This window comes from Eschrichtius robustus, chromosome 7 (assembly GCF_028021215.1).
Source record: "Eschrichtius robustus isolate mEscRob2 chromosome 7, mEscRob2.pri, whole genome shotgun sequence".
Lineage (NCBI taxonomy): Eukaryota > Metazoa > Chordata > Mammalia > Artiodactyla > Eschrichtiidae > Eschrichtius > Eschrichtius robustus.
This window is the reverse complement of record NC_090830.1, coordinates 133732155-133749379: the sequence shown is the minus strand read 5'-3', so window position 1 is coordinate 133749379 and position 17225 is coordinate 133732155. Positions and strand designations below refer to the sequence as shown.

Below are 17225 nucleotides of genomic sequence, written 5' to 3'. Positions count from 1 at the left end.
CTGGGGAAAATCGCCGTGCGCTTTTTTTTGGGGGGTCCTGCCATGTAGGAGAAACTTGATCCAATCTATCAACGTAAAACCTAAAGCAGTGCATCGAAAGCAGAATGCCCAGACGTCGCGTGCCTGCAGGTCCAAGTTCATTCTCTCGCACGGGATGTCCGTGTGGGGGCTTAGGGGACGGGGCCCGGGGACGCCCGCCTGGGCGGCGGACAGCCTCGCCGACCTGCTACCCGCGTTCCGGGAGAGCGCAGCCGAGTCATCATTTCCAGCCTCAGACTGGAAAGCTGGACGGTGCAGCCGCGTGTGCTCTTGGCAGCCGGGCGCCCGGGGCCCCGCGGCCACATCATCCCGGGGCGGGGATGTGTGCGCTCCGGACGCCCGCGCCGCCACCGAGCCACGTCTGTGCCGCCGCCGGGGCGCGCGGCCCGGGAGGCGCCCTGCCCCGAGCCGCCCCGGGGGTGGGCCAGAGCCGGCTCTGGGCGGGACCCTGGCGGGGGCCCCGGACCGGTCTCTAGGACCCGCGGGACGCCGCGGGCGGGCGGGCGGGGGTGCGGGGGAGACCATAATTTGTTCCGTGGTGATGAGAACGGTGACTGTTGGCTGTGGATCCATTTCACAGGCCTGCCTCCTCTCCCTAACGATCTTCCTCGTCCCCGGGCCAACTCGGACAGTTTGCTCGTTTATTGCAACGGTCAAGGCTGGCTCGTGCCAGAACAGCGTGCGCGCGCGCACACACACACGCACACACACGCGCGCCGGGGAAAACTTTTTTAAAAAAATGAAAGCCTAGACTAGCTCTTCAGCGGCCGGGCGCTGCGCGAGGGGTTCGGAGTTGACTCCCCGCAGCAGGAAGTCCCTCGGGCCGCGACGCCCGGCCCCCGCTCGGCGCCCGCGGGGGATGGTGCAGCGCCCGCCGCCCGGCCCCGAGAGCTGCTGCTGCACGGAAGGCCGGCGACGATGGCAGCGCGCCCGCCGCCCGCGCCCCCCGCCCGCGCCCTCCTGCTCGCCCTGGCCGGGGCTCTGCTGGCGCCGCGTGCGGCCCGAGGTAAGTCGCCGAGCCCAGGCGGCTCCCCGCCGGTCCCCCGCTGTCCCCGCCCGCCCGCTGGGGACTCGCCCTCCGGGGGCACCACGCGCCGCACTGGGGGGGACGCCGAGTGGCGGGATTGCCCCGCGACCCGGCGCGCGGGGACGCAGCTGCGGAGCCCCCGGGCTCGGGCTCCCGGCTCGGAGGGGACCCCCGCCCCCCCGGGCCCCCCCACCCCAGGTGCCAATTCCCCGGGGAAGGAGGGAGCCCTTGGCTCCGGGCCTGGAAGCCGCCAGCGCGTAGCCCGGGTGGCCCAGCCTCGGGGCCGCTGCCGCGTGTTCTCCCATCTCGGGGATCGTTTGCCAGGGTATCTGTGTCTTGACAGTTACACGTGTCGCCCGGGATGATGCGCTTCGGGTCATCTTATCCTGTCCCTTAGTGAATCCCCCCATCTCTGACTGGTCAGCCCTCCGTGAGGTTTCCTGTGCACCCCTGCTCCCCCTCGGATACACCTGGGGGGACGCACAGTAACCGCGCAGGTGAGCCATCCGCGTGCCCGCAGGTGTGCCTGCGGCGTTCCACGGCGCTCTCCATTTTAAAAATGGACTCTTTTACCTACTTCTTTAATTTTCTTTCCCTCTTTTTCTAATTCCGGATAGCTCCCTAGTTGTCAGGGGCGGCTAGATTTGAGCAGAATCTTTGTTTCCCGCCACTCCGTCAGGTTCTCACCTAAATAATCGCTTAAATCAACCTTGTGTAAAGCGACAACTCATTTCCACGTTAAGCCAAAGTGTGGCTATTATAGCTGTTTTATAGACCTAGGTTTTCCCGAGTTGTATCCCCTTAAATGGGTACCTGTGGATCTTTTCTTTTTGCACAATGAGAACTCAAACAGCAGGTGCCTTTTTAAAAATTCAGAAGTTTCTGCCGGTCGCCGTCACCGCCACCGCCGTCTTTCTGCCGCTAGAGGCGCTGTCGGCCCACCAATGAAAGACTTGCCTTGGCCTCCAGCTCTAAATTTCTGTGATTCTATGTAACAGGCATTATTTTTCAACAGCTGGCCTCAATCACGAACCGTTACCACCTTATGGTACGTTTAATTTTGTAATTGCCACTGCTACCCTCCACCCCACCCCACCTCCGTCCCCCACCGCATCTACTGTAATGTGGCTAAAACCCAGCTCTCGATAAAATCCACACGGCAACGAAGACCAATTTGGGAATTAATGATTAAGTAAAAAGATTGCTCAAAGCAAGGAAGAAGCAATGAGAACGCCAAGAAAGAATACTGCTGACTGTTTAGTTAAAAAACTCTATGACCTGCAAGTGAAAATAATAGTTGTGAAAAATGGTTTGAAAGACTTTTGTACAGATGGGTCCTTTTGAGTATTTATTGAGAAACAACTTTTAAAAAACTGAAACAGAATCTCAAAGTGTGCCTGAGGTGGTCTTGGACTTGACACATGCTCTGTACACATAAACAGAAGTCCACTGAGCATGGACAATACTTTTTTTTTTTTTTTAGAGGAAAATGTTTGCTAAATCAAGCTAATAATGGGAAATTATTTCATGGAGGAAGGACTTTTATTATTTTATGACTACAGCTTTGGTAGAGGTAGTTTTTCCTTAGGATAGATATGACTCAAAATAGAAAGCTAGTTAAGCCTAAACATTTAGAATGGGTTACATGCTGTGGTATCCCAGGATTCACTGCTTGTTTATCCTTGGATTCTCGGTATCGAGTTTTAAATCAATCAGTGCACCAAATCACAGCATATAATGAAACATTTCTTTGTGTTGGCAAGAAAAAGGGAGGAATTACTACTTGTTGAAGGCAGAGCATATTTTGGGGTTTGTCTCTCTGCGTGTTACCCTTCATTGGCATGTCAGCTCTAACAGGTCCAGAACAGAACCCTAGATCCCAAACTGTCTACTCCTGAATCCATTTTCCACCCCGTGCCCCCATCTTTCCAACTCGGTAATAACAGCCTCTGCCTTTTCCAGATGCTTCATGCAAACACGTAGAAAGTCATCCTGAGGCTCTCCTTTCCCTCCACAAGCCACCAGCCTCCAAAATGTGTTCTCATCTACCCGCTTCCCCCTGTTTCAAGTGGCCTTCCCCAGCCTTGGCCGCTTTTTTTCCCCTTCTTTTGATCTCTTCTGCAGAGCCTCTTATCCCTAGTGTAGTAGCCTCCTAACTCGTCTGCTGGCTTCCCCTCTTGTCCCTGCTCAGTGTACTCTTCCCAGCACCACAGCCAAAGTCATCAGTCTCAGTCATGAGTTGGATCATGCTGGTTTCCTGTTTAAAACTCTCCAGTGGCTTCCTAGGGCTCTTAAGAAAATCCAAACCTCAGGATAACCTATTTCCTGTTTTCCTCTGTTATCTCCTTTCTCACCACTCTCTCCCGTGCTCACGACTCCATCCACACTGGCTTCTCTTCTTTCTGACTTTCCAGTGTAATACCGCCGTAATAAAAAACCAATATTTAATGTTTGCACCATGAAGCAAATATTGCTTATGGTTGAGCCACACAGTGTTCTGTAATTCCATTTCATAACTATTTCAACTTTTTTTCCTAGAGTTAATAATAGCTTTGTTTTTGTTTGTTTGTTTTTTTTACCATTTTGCTTTGTTTCTTGTGTACCAATCTCTCTACCTCCAAACCCTCTGGGAGAATCGGTAAACTCCTTCCAATATGATCAAACACATCAGGTAATCTATTCACTATTTATTTTTTCTTGGTATTATCTCTCTTGGAGCCCTTTTCTTCCTGCTCCAGTGTGAACTGGTTACTTTTTAGGCTTGCATGTCAACTGTTGTCTCAGGACTACTCTCTTGCCAAGATGCTGAAAACTCCTCTTACATCCTTCCTGTGTTGGATTGCCTGTTTTCTGAGCACCATAACTTTCTTTTTTTAGTTTATGCCTTATTTTTGTGGAGCACATCTTCTAGTAACTTCCTAAAAGGGCATGTGGGAGGTAAATTTTTTTGATAACTTGTTAGGAATGATTAAATACTTTCCATTGCAAGTAACAGAAAACCTGACCACAGTAAGTCCCGTACATACGAACAAGTTCCGTTCCGGGAGTGCGTTTGTAAGTCCAATTTGTTCATAAGTCCAACAAAGTTAGCCTAGGTACCCAACTAACACGATTGGTTATATAGTACCATACTGTAATAGGTTTATAATACTTTTCACACAAATAATACTTAAAAAAAATAAATGCAAAAAATAAAGAAAACATTTTTAATCTTACAGTACAGTACCTTGAAAAGTACAGTAGTGCAGTACAACAGCTGGCATACAGGGGCTGGCATCGAGTGAACAGGCAAGAAGAGTCACTGACTGGAGGAGGGAGAGGAGGTGGGAGATGGTAGAGCTGAAGGATCATCAGCAATAGGAGAAGGAGGGCAAGCTGCAATTTCACTCACGCCTGATGTTAGTGGAACCCATGTTCGTGTCTTTGAAAGTTCGCAGCTTGAAGGTTTGGGTGTAGGGGACTTACTGTACAGCAGTTTTTTTTTAATCTTTACATCCCGATCGTTTGTGAAGGAAGCGGTGTAGTAGCTGGTGTAGCGAGTCAGTGATACTACTAGGCACCCGAGGTTTTACTTTCGCTTGTGTCTGCCATACTTACATGTTGGCTTTTGCTTTTATGCTTAATGCCTCATGGTCTTATGATAGCTGCTGTACATTTTGGCATTATACCTGCATCCTAGGTCGTAATAAGGCAAAAGAGGCAAAAAGCAGAGTCAGCAAATCTCTTTTATTGGGAAAATAAAAGTATTTCCAGAAACCTTTGTAGCAGATTTTCTCTTGGCTAGACTGTGACACAGGGCCACTGCTTGCTGCATGGGAAGATAGAAAAGTAAATATTTTTAGTTGTATACTTTGGTGTTTCAATCGAAACAGAGTTTTATGAGTAAAAAAGAAGTTTAGAATGTATGTCTTGCATGCAAATATATATATGCAAACCAGCAATTTTATATATATATATATATGTATGTATATATATATATATACATACACTCATATATGTATTTCACCCCGGATATATATGTTAAAGGTGGTAATATATATCACCTTTGATTGTTAGTTTATTTAGGAATAAAATTTCAAGATGGAAGTCATATTTCCTCAGTATTTTATAAGGCATTTCTACATTGTCTCTATGCCCATTGCCACTTGGGAAGTTGATAGCATGGTGATTGTTAATCCTTTATATGTAGTCTGTTTTCTTCCTCAAAGCTTTTATCATCTTCTCTTAATCCCCAGTATTTTTACATTTCATGATAATGTGCTTTAGCTAAGTTCTTATCAGTAGTCGTGCTGGGACTTTCTGTTTGAACTTTCATGCTGTGAAGTTCTAGTGTACTTTCTTTTATTATTTCTTCAATGATTTCTTCCTCACTGTTTTTGTCATGCTTTTTCTGAAACTGCTCTTAGCTGAATGTCCCAACTTCCTGCAAACATCCTCTAATTGTCTTCTTTGTTCAACTTTCTGGGAGAGTTTTTTTAATTTCACTTTCCAAACCTGCTACTCAAGTTGTTTATTTCTGCTACTGCATATTTAATTTCCAAGAAATGTTTCTTGTTCCATGAATGTTCCTTTTTTTAAAATAAGGTTTTGTTCTTTTTTTTATATATATAATGGATGTAAGGTTTCGGCGAACTCTTGGCATGTATTAACTTTTACTTTTTAAACATTGTTTTGCTGACTTTATTCTCACTATTAGCTCTCAGATCCTCCCCAACTCCTGTTTGTTATAGCCTCTGGCTTTCTTCAAAAGTCTGTATTTTGGCTGTCTGTTTATATTTAACAATTAGACACTAAAAAGCTGATTGAAACTTCTGTGTGCTTCAAAGAGGGGCTTAGTAACTGGTCGGCCTTCACTGGGTTGGGGGACCTCCATACATCACTGACTGTCTTTTTTCGTAGGCTGGTCAGTTTCCCCAAAGAAGAATTTTGCAGGTTCCTGCTGAGGACTTAAGCCTGGCTAATAGGGCCTGTGAGCTGAGTAGTAGAACAGGGTTAAGGTGGTTGTCTCACCCATGAGTGTGCTTTGCTTTTTTTTTTTTTTTTTTTTTTTTAAATCCTTTTGCTTTCAGTTTGGCACTCTGCTACCACTTCTTCACTCTCAGCTATGCTGGGCGTCCTCGTGTACAGAATTTCTCTGCTTTAGTGTCTGCAGAAAATACATCTCCTGTCTGATGAAGTGGGAGGGGCAGTCACCTAGCTGTGCTGGCTTTGCAAGGGACCTACAGCTCTAACTTTTCCTTGGACGGTCTTTCAGCCCAGCCTGTACTGACCATCAGAGGTGCCCACTGCCTTCCATCCCCAAGTCTTTCCAAGGTTCTTCTCATCCATCTCGCCTTCTAGATGGCTTCCCTCTTCTCCAGGCAACAGGTTTCCAGTTCTCTCTCCTCTGCTGAGTAGGTAACCACTTGTCTCACCTCTTCAAAAGCCTTGTTGCTTTCTCTTACCTGTTCCTATTTTCTCTCCAATTCTTTGCTTTTTTAAAAGTATTTTTATGTTATTATTTATATTGTAGGCTTTCAGGAGGGAGTGCAGACAAACACCTGTGAGTCTGCCATGCACATTTAAAAGTCAGCCCAGGCTTTTATTACGGCACTCTATACACAGACATGGTTTTTTTTCCCCCTCTCTCTCACTTGTCATTTGGCTCTTTCTACTCCTTCCTTGTGGAAACGAAAATTACATCCAGTTTTAAATGTTTCAAAACTTTCTTTTAAAAATCTATAAATACTCAAAGTCAACATATACCTAATTGGATAGATGTTGCAGCTGTGGAAACTATAAGGATTTTTTTTTTCCTAAGGAATGCAACTACATCATCTAAAGAAGCTAAGCATATTTCTTTTTGGTGTAGATGATACTGTAATGAATTCATTACAGTTGCAAAAAACTTTTTTTTTTTTTTTTGTATCAGAGTATGTTCCAGAGGCCTCTTAAAGCTAAACTGTTCCTGCACTATCAATGATTTATAAAGACAGGTGTGAGAAACATCTTCAGATGTTCCTTCTGTACCAAATGGCTAGGCCTATAGTCCTTTGGCTGCATGCCCACTGAAAGCTATATGAAACAGCTCTGCTATATGTACAGTCCTTTAATTATCAGCTCTCTGGGTTTGAGAAAGTGAAGTTGATATAATCTATACAGAATGTTTTGGGAAATAGTTTCTGTGCACTTGTAGTAGCTGTTTCTTTATGTGTGTTTCTGTAGTATTTTATGAAACCTAAAGTTTTCATACCAGCACACGGTTACTTAAAAAGGCAGTTGTTGAGTGCTTTGGTGCCAGGAGCTATTGCAAGATCTTTGCATGCACTATCTCATTCAGTCCTTGGGGAAGAATCTTGCCATTGGTCCTGTTATTGCCCTCACTCTACAGAGGAGGAAACTATGGCTTCGGATGGTTGAGTGTCTGCTAAGTGGCCGATGCAGGGCCATCTCTAGGTGCTCTCATGATGGGGACCAGGTCTTAGCCTAGGCGTAGTAAACATTTTGTCGTCTATATACTTTATCTTTGAAATAATTATAATGTCTATAGCAGTGAGATTGTAACGTAGTTTGCTTTGAAACGGAATGATAACGCAGTTCAAATAAGCTTTACTTGCCAGTTGAAATGTGTGCCTTGAATATCATGCTTTCTGACAAGCTGCCATTTCAGTCCTTATACTTACCTCAGCTCATTCTTCATCCTGGTGCCTTGTGCTTTATTTAATGTTCAGTATACCTTGCCTCCAATTGATCGATGAGATGGAGAAGCCAAATAATTCAGCATCATACTGATACTTTTTTATCCTTTAAGCTTTTATGTCATCCCCAGGTGACACTAAGAGCTCAGTTTCTAGGCAACCGCTTAACCTCATTGGATTAACTCTGGACCTTCCGTCTGTCCTGGAAGCATTGACCTCCCTGATCCCTTTAGATGATTCATTCTTAGAACTGTTGTTGCTATACCCTGACATCTTCCTTTGTCAGGGCGTGGTAAATACTGGCCTGCAATTTGACCAAAAGCTTCCTTGTTTTGTGTTTTGCTACATTTGTGATTAAAGCCAGGATAGGATGGAGCATTTCTCATGAGATCTATGTTCACATGAATCTGAATGTCATCAGAGAACCTGGTTTTACTTTCTTAAATCCTGGGGGTTTTGGTGGTGTTCTTGGGAACCTGCATCAGAACTTAAGAGTCTAGGTTATACCTTAAAATGCAGCTGCACTTTGGTTGATGGAATACATGTATTCCTGAAATGAGGCAAGCTAAGCAAAATTTCTAAACTGAAATAATTTATTCAGCCAATTTCAGTATCATTTGAGATATAATCATGAAAAAGGTCATGAAAAAGAATTTTGTCCCCATTATCCATTCCTTCACAAAATGTGAAATATTGTAAAAGTTGAAAAAAAGACATAGAATAAGTTACACATCCATATTGTTGCCAACCAAATTTTCCTATAGATGCTTCAGAATTTTTAAAATTTAAAGATGTAAAATGTTAAAGCTTATCTGTAACCACTCCTGATTCTCTCCAGCCATCCAATTCTTCACCTTCTTTCTGAAAAGACAACCACTATTCTGAAATTGGTAGGTAGAATATATATATGTGTGTTTATACATATACATGTATCTCTAATCAATATTTGATATTATTTATGTATTAAATATTATATAAATGGTACCCTACTGTATACAACAGCCTTCTTCAACTTGCTTTATTTATTTTTTAATATTTTTGGCTGCGTTGGGTCTTCATTGCTGCACGCGAGCTTTCTCTAATTCCAGCGAGCGGGGGCTACTCTTGGTTGCGATGTGCAGGCTTCTCACTGTGGTCACTTCTCTTGTTGCGGAGCACGGGCTCTAGGCATGCGGGCTTCAGTAGTTGTGGCGCATGGGCTTAGCTGCTCTGCGGCATGTGGGATCTTCCTGGACCAGGGCTCGAACCTGTGTCCCCTGCATTGGCAGGCAAATTCTTAATCGCTGCGCCACCAGGGAAGTCCTGCAACTCACTTTTCTAAAAATCAGTGTGTTTTTAAAGACTTATTCTTACTGATACATGTGCTTGCTTCATTCCTTTTAATTGCATGGTTAAACCATAAATAGTACACTCCTGTGTGGATAAATATCTGTTTTCCCCTACTTTTTGATACTGCACTGGTGCAAGGATACTTGTACCTATCTCCTCATATACAGGCGTGAGCTCTAGGGAAGCTATTACAAATGAATGGCTGAATCGGAGGGTAAGCCAGTTTTCTACTTTGATATACATTGCTGCTTTGCTTTCTAAATTGGTTGTACCCATTTTCATGCCTACTTGTTAGAGAGTTCTGGTTATCCATATTTTTGCCAATACTTGGCACTTTCAGACTTTTAAATGTTGCCAAACTGGATGTGAAATATTTCATTGTTTTTATTGGTATTTTCCTGATTCCTAGAGACTTTAAGACTTTTCTTAAGAAATGTGTTTATATTGTTCTTTATGTTTCTTCTTTGGATCACTTATTATTTGCCCATTTTTTTCTTTCTAAGTGTGGTTTAAGAAATCCTTCTCTCTTTCCTGAGCTCCAAAAGAGATTTTTATAATTTCTTCTAAATTTTAACTTTTTGCTGTTCACTTTTAGTATAACTGGAACTTATTTTTATTTGTTGTATGAGGGCATGGTCTATTTTGCCTCATATAGATAAGATAACCAACCATCCTAGTAACATTTATTGAATCCTTTCCTCCTTCTGATAAACACCAAGTCTAGACAGATATGCTTCTGGGTTCCTTGTTCTGCTGGACTATTTTTTTTATCCTATTTTCAGTACCATACTATTTTCAGTATTCTGTACTATAACGAGTCTTACATGTTTAGATTGGTTGGTATATGGTGGTCTAGGGGACAGACAGTAGGGTCAGCTTGGCGTGGTTTGCATATCAGCTCTGTCACCTACTGACATGTGACCTTGGGAAGGTGAGTGACCATCCTGTGTTGTTAGGACTTTTCCAGTTTCAATACTGAAAATCCCACATCTCGGGACCCCTCAGAGCTGGGCAAACCATGATGGTTGGTCACCCTAAACCTCAGTCAAATTATGAAAACTCTTTTTTCCCCAGTTACTCCCTTTATGAAATGGTGATAATAATAGTATCTGCCCCCATGGGGGGCTGTGAGGAAGATTTAAATGAGATAATACATGGAAAGTGCTTTGAACAGGGCCTGGCCCATGCTAAGTGCTCAAAAAGGTTAATTTCCTCTTCCGGTCTCCCTTCCTCTCCTTTATAGACTTGTCTTGAGTATTCTTGAAACGCTAGTATCTCATATGAACTTTAGAATCTCCTTGCTAAGTTCTTCAAAATACTCAGTGGGAACTTACAGATTAATATGGGGAGACTTGACATTCCCATGACATCAAAGCTTCCTGCCATAAATGTGGTCGTTTCTTTACATGTTTTCTTTAATTTTATTCAGTAAGTTAAAAAATTTTCTGAAGTTCTTGCACATCTTTGTAAGATATATTTCAGTGTACTCTAAGTACTTACTAGATTCACTGTTATTCTGAAGGCATCACTATTTTTTTTAATTAAAAAATTTTACTACAGCAAATTTTAAACATATGCAAAAGTCGACAGACTGGTATAATGAACACTCATGTGTCTATTACTCAGCTTCAACAAGTACCAGCTCATGGCTATTCTTGCTTTATCTGTGGAATTATCTATTTTTAAAAAGTTCTAATTGATATTTTCTTTTTCAGTATAAATAAATGTTACTGATTTTTGTACTTTGATTTTGAATTCGGCAACCATGCTTGATTTTTATTAGTTCTAATAGTTTGTAGACTAACTTCATAGAAATTCTAATTATCATCTAAAAATGATGGTAATTTTTGTTTTTTCCTTTACAGTTCTTTTACATTCTACCTCTTTTATTTCTTTTCTTTCATTGGCTAGTACCTCCACTACAATGATAAACAAAAGTGGTGATTGCAAATGTCTTTGGTTTTTTTTCCCCCAACTTTAATGAGAATAGCTTTTCACCATTTATTAAGATGCTTACTGCAAAATTTTGCTATGTATGTCATTTAATCTTTTTTTAATATAAACTAAGAACATTTCTCTATACTGCTAGTTTGCTAAAATGTTTTCTTTTTAACATATAAACATGGTTGTTTAGTTTTTTTAAAAAACTTTTCCTCAGCATCTTGTTGGCATGATTAGTTGTTCATTTGTTGGGTTTTTTACCCCTCCTCTATTCCGTAAGTAGTGTAGTGAATTATATTAATAGATTTTATGTTGTTAAACCATCCTTGAATTCTTAGAATAAATCTTCCATGATTTGGGTGCATTTTTAAAATACAATGTTGGATCCCATTTACTAAAATTTTGTTTAGGATTTTAGCCCCTGTAGGACAATGTTGATAACCACCATTAGTCTTTAATTTTCCTTTCTCCAAATATCTTTTAGTTTTCATTTCAAAGCTTTACTATTAGCCTCAGAAAGTGAGTTAGGGAGTTTTAGTTACATCTTTTTCTATTCCTAGGACAGCTTAGGTATAAGAGGTTATTTTTTCCTTAACAGTTGTTGAAACTTGACTTAATATCATCAAAGCATGGTGTTTTTTCATCAGAAATCTGACAGTTGATTTAATCTCCTCAAGGGTTATAGTGCTATTCATATGATCTCTTTCTTTCTGAAATAATTTTGCTGCATTTTTCTTTTGTTGATCTTTCATTTTTGTTTTCTATTAATTTCTGTCCCTTTCTTCTACTTTCTTGGGGTTTATACTGTTATTCTATTTCTCACTTCTTCTGAAAGCTCTTTCATTTAAGCTGAACTTTTCCCTCCAATTACTGCTTTCATTGTTTTGCTGTTAGGTTTGTGTTATCATCATGGCCAAAATAATCTATACCTTGCATTATGATTTTTTGAGTGTGAAGTTATTTGGACATATGTTTTGATTGGTGTGTATGTGAGAGAGTGTGCATGTTTTACTTTCTAAATGGTTGGGTAAGATTAGTTATCTTTGTTGTTGATATCTGATTTTATTACACTGGTGTCAAAGAAAGTGATCTGTGTCCTATTGACTCTCATGCATTTGAAATTTTCCTTATGAGCTAATACATGGTAAATTTTTATAAAAATTACATGTGTGTTTAAAAATAATGTATATGCTCTAAGTATTGGGTATAGGGTTCTAGATATGTCAATTACATTAAGCTTGTTAACTGATGTCATATCATATATTATGACTAACATTTCTCATTCAGTATTTCTGTGTCTAAGAGAGGTTTTAAGAATCTAATATAATCATGGATTTTCCATTTCTCCTTGTAATTCTGTCAGTTTTTGCATCATACGTTTTGAGGCTAGTTTGTTGGGTCTGTTCAACTGTGTACAGCTCCAGATGTGTCTAAGACAAATATTACTGTATCAGTTTTCTTTGGGTTAATATTTTTCTGGTATGTCTTTTCCTATCTCTTTACTTTCAAATTTTCCATGTCATTATCTTTCACATATGTCTATTATAAACAAAATATGCCTAGATTTGAAAACTTTATAATTGCTGTCTCTTAACTCACTAGGTCCATCCCTTCATGTGTATTGTGACCTTTGATGTTTTTGAACTCATCTTCCATTTTGTTCTCTATTTACTAAAAGTTTACTGAATTTTGCTATTTTTAGGCACTTTTTTTTTTCTGTCTCCTTTTATATTGCTGAAGGATTATTTACACCTACTTCTCTCCAGCTCTGTTAATTTAGAGGTTATATATCTGGTTTCCACAATTTAGTAGTACTGTTAAATATCAAACGTTGAGCTTCAAGTAACAAAGTGTAAAGGTAGCCAGTGACTCTGGCCACCTCCCAGATACCACCACTGGCCAAGAATGCTTCCGTGTCTTTCATCGTCTCTCCCATTTATTATTATTGCTGTCTAGCATTTTAGTCTACCACTTTGAAGCACATCTCTCATCAAAAAAATATAGTGGGGTGGTGGTAGACTTTGCTTTTGTTTTTAGTAGTGCAGGCTTATTTTGATTTATCCAGTGTAACCAGTGCCTTTTTTTTCCATCATGGCTTCTTGCAAACCTCTTCTGCCTCTGGGATTCAGTTTGCTTTTTATCAAAATCATGTTGCGTTGAAGGTCTGTGAATAGCAAATGCTCTGTATTTGTTTGACTGGAAAATGCTTGTTTTCTCTTTTTCTGAAATGTTAGCTTAGCTACATACAGAATTCTAGGTTGACAGTTACTGTCTTTTAGCAGGTATTACCAATGGTATGCTGGCCTCTACTGTCACTGTTGAGACATCTTTAGTTTAATGATTATTCTTTTGCACTAGACTCTGGTTCCTTTTAAGGTTGTCTTTTGTTTGTTTGTGGTTCTGTAGTTTTATTGTCATGTTTTCTGATATGGACTCATTTTTATTTTATGTATATCTGACCTTGCCATGCTTCTTAAATCCAATCAAATATAGAAAGTTCTTAGTCATTATCTCTTCAATGACTGTCTTGCCCTTATTTTCTTTATATCTCCTTTGGAACTTTTTTATATGTAATTGGATCTTATCATTCAGTCATGCTGTTTCTCTTTGTCTCTTTATCACTCTGCTTTACATTCTGGGTGATGTCTCCCAATCTAGAGTCCATTTCATAATTCTCTCTTGAGCTGTGTCTAGGTTGCTGTTTACAGTCTATGGACTTACTTTGCAATTTCCAATGCCTTTAATTTTTCATTTATAGAAACTTAATTTTTAAGGTTCTTTTTTAAACCTGATAGATCATTAAAAATAATGTCCTTTTGCTGTCTCCCATTATGGCTTCTGTGTTTTCTTCTACATCTTTAAAACTTTGGGATGCATATGTTGTTATCCCTCTTAGATTATTCTGTTGTCTCTAGTTCTTAGGGTGCTGAATCTGTATTGTCATAAATTATCTCTTCTAATGCCTTGCGATTTTGAATTGTGAACTCATTTTCAGCTTTTTCCTTTCCACCACTATCCCCTCCATGAGCGTCCTATGCACCTGGGATTGTGAAAGGACCAGTAGAGCAGAGTTTTACTTATGACAGGTGTTTCAAGGGTTTTACTCATCTGAGGCCAGTTTTTATGTTAATTTCTCATCTTGGGAATCTTACACCACATAGTTATTGTAATTTTGGTCTCCACACCCATGTGGAGGCTTGAAGTTTTGATTTCTCTCGGGAGACTGCCTAACTCTCACCAGCAGTCTGGGTAAACATAGCCACTTTGCAGTTTCCCTGGGGCATTTGGTAGAGTTTTTCTAGCCCCTTGAACTTGGGAAGGGCAGTCCTGCAGAATGCTGGCTTTCTGCAAGGATCTCAGCTCCAGTTTCCCATCTCGTGTGTTCCAATCATACCTCCTGTCATTAAAATTACAGCTCCTAGACTGAAGGCCTGTATCTACTGTGTCTCCTAGATTTCCATGGTGTTGGCAGTGTTTGAATGCTCTGGCTATGAGTTCCTTTTTTATTTATGGGTCCTGGTAATTTCCTTTCCTTTCTTTCTAGTTTAGTTATGTATGTACTATAAAAATGTCACATTTTATTTAGCATTTTTTATGTGTTTGCAGTGGGAAGGTTTTCTATCTGCATTAGTTCAGTTCACCACCACGCTTTCGGAACTGGAAGTCCCCAACATTGATTCTTTGATTCTCTAAGTCAGTATATTTGCCTGCTGTCATCCTGGATTTGTACCAGTGGCTAAGGATACGATGGTGAGAAAAACAAATGCAGACCTTCACCCCCTGGCATGTGGAGTGAGTGGATCCTAAGGATGTACAGAAGAGGAGTCGAACCCGCCCAGTACCCTGATTCTTGGCTTCCAATACTGCTCCAAAAGCTCGGTCAGAAAAGCGAGTCAGCTGCTCTCCTGCTGGTATGTTAGTCTTTGCCTTGGCAGCTGCAGGGGTGAGATGTGCTGATGATGGGGCCAAGCTGGGCTTTGGGGGTGAAGCCATCAGCTGTTCCCATCTCCCTCTGGCTGAGGCAAAATGAGAACAGCTGGGAAACAAGGCCGGCACACCCTCCCAGAAGCCATTCCTCTGCCAGTGCAGGTGTCAACAGAATTCCATTCATATGAGCCTTCCAGGAGCATATATCAAATTTGTTCCATGCTTTAAAATTCTGATACAGAGAGTGGATTGTATAATGGGGTGAGCTGATGATTGAAACCCTCATCTGTATACCTTTGTACCTTTTGGAATGAATATTATGATCCCATAGAGATTGATGACTCTGCTGATTTATCTAGAAAAATCAGATGCCTGATTTGTCATGAAAATTTGGATGTGTCAGATTTTGTCTACTCAGTTCATTAAGATTTGTTTCCAATTTCTTAGTAGGGAAAGTCTTATTCAGCTGTAATAGATGGTCCTCCTGAAACTTCCTCTCAAAGCTGACACACGTTTCAGTCTCTTTTTCTTGTCTCTACTCACCCTTCAAGTGCTTTTTAACCCTCATTCTCCACTCAACACAGCTGAGGGCCACACTGTTGGTTACAGAGGCCCAGTAAGAAAGTGATTCCAGCAAGGGTGGCAGAAGGGACTGGCTAGGATGTAGTTTGAAAAGCCAAGTCAAGACAGCTGTCTAGAGCACAAAAGATCCCTAAGAGAAGCTTCTGCTTCTCTTATGGGCATAAATGGCATCAAATAATGAGATTTCTTTGACTTACCTCCCCTGATGTCACTTCCATGTGGATTTCATGTGTTCTCCTGCTGTAGTGATGAAATTGAAAGCTCGCTGGGATCTTGGCCAGAATTCTGGAGTGAGAAGGCCTGGCTCTGAGTTCTGACTTGGCCTCTTTGTAGCTGTGTGACCTTGAGAAACCTACTCAGTCTGAACTTCAGTTTCCTTATTCGTCAAAGAAGAGTAAGGAGATAGCCTATCTCACTGGGTTGCAGAGACCATTGAATGAGGGAAATGTTGGAAAAAGCATTCTGTAATTTATTTATTTTTTTAAATTTTAATTGGAGTATAGTTGCTTTCCAATGCTATGTTAGTTTCTACTGTACAGCAAAGTGAATCAGCTATACACGTGTATATATCCCCTCGTTTTTGGATTCCCTTCACATTTAGGTCACCACATAGCATTGAGTTCCCTGTGCTATACAGTACGTTCTCATTAGTTGTCTATTTTATACATAGTATCAATTGTGTATGTAAAGCATTTTGTAATTTAAAGTCTGCCCTTTAGATTGTGGGGCACGTGGTCCCCCCGGTCCTTCAGTGACGTGGATTTGCTCTCCTGTCTTGGGAGGCGTGCATTTCTCAACATCAGCCACCCTCCCCTCCTGCTCTTGGTAGATGGGTGTACAAGTTACCCCCAAAGGTCAACAGAGGTTTGGTAGAGCCAGACACTTTTGCTCCTTTTTTTCCCACCTTAAATCTCATGTTTCATTCTTTGCTTTTATTGACCTTGGGTTAGGGCATGTCTTTGTTAACAAGGACCATTTGAGATTGCCTTAATAGTGTCAACTCTTGCAAATATCATTTAGTCAGGGCAAACAACATGTGTGTTAGTTTCCTACTTCTGTATTGTATGGGGCACATTATGGGTGGGACATCAGGGTTGGAGAAGGAGACCCAGGCCAGGGTCATTTTCCCAGCCCCCCCAGCTTCTTGGCTTCTCGAGAAAGGGGTTTGGGAGGACGACTAAGAGTAGAATTGCAAGGAAAATAAAATTGAACATGCTTATTGGGGTGCTGGGTAGGTGTTATTAAGAATTGCTGTAGGGATAGAAAGGAATCTTTCCCATTTTATGGGGGAAGCATAGATGTACGCTCTTAAATTTTGTGTGAATTACCACTTAGAGTATGTGATTACAGCAGTGCAGCCAGTGAGAGGCTCTGCATCCTTGCGGTTCCAGTGAATGCAAATTTAGAACATTCCAGAATCTGACAGAAATGTTCCACCAAGACTGAATGGTGTTATTTTCCCAATTTATAGGAAAAAAAAAGTCAATGGTAAGATATTTCCCCCCACTGCCAAGATTGTTTATCTCCGTAATCTTTCTTAAACGTTGGTTCCAGCTACCATCTCTCCTGAGTTACAAAGAAGCAAATGCATTTTCAAAAATGTCCACTCAGTCTTAGTTCAATATATTATCAGACAACACCCAAGGGCTCCTGGTTACAGTTTTACCTTTGTGCCTGAATAACAGTCATAGTTCCTTATGGTA

General features: G+C 41.3%; 1 protein-coding gene across 1 annotated transcript in view; it reads left to right on the top strand.

Annotated features, from left to right (window-relative positions):
* The first annotated feature begins 567 nt into the window (after nt 1-567).
* The window catches only part of ADAM12 (ADAM metallopeptidase domain 12), a 388450-nt gene continuing 371792 nt past the window's right edge, over nt 568-17225 (top strand). The window contains exon 1 of the mRNA XM_068548756.1: nt 568-1045. Within this exon, the coding sequence (XP_068404857.1) occupies nt 958-1045 (88 nt within the window). The 5' untranslated portion in view covers nt 568-957. The remainder of the gene's footprint in view (nt 1046-17225) is intronic.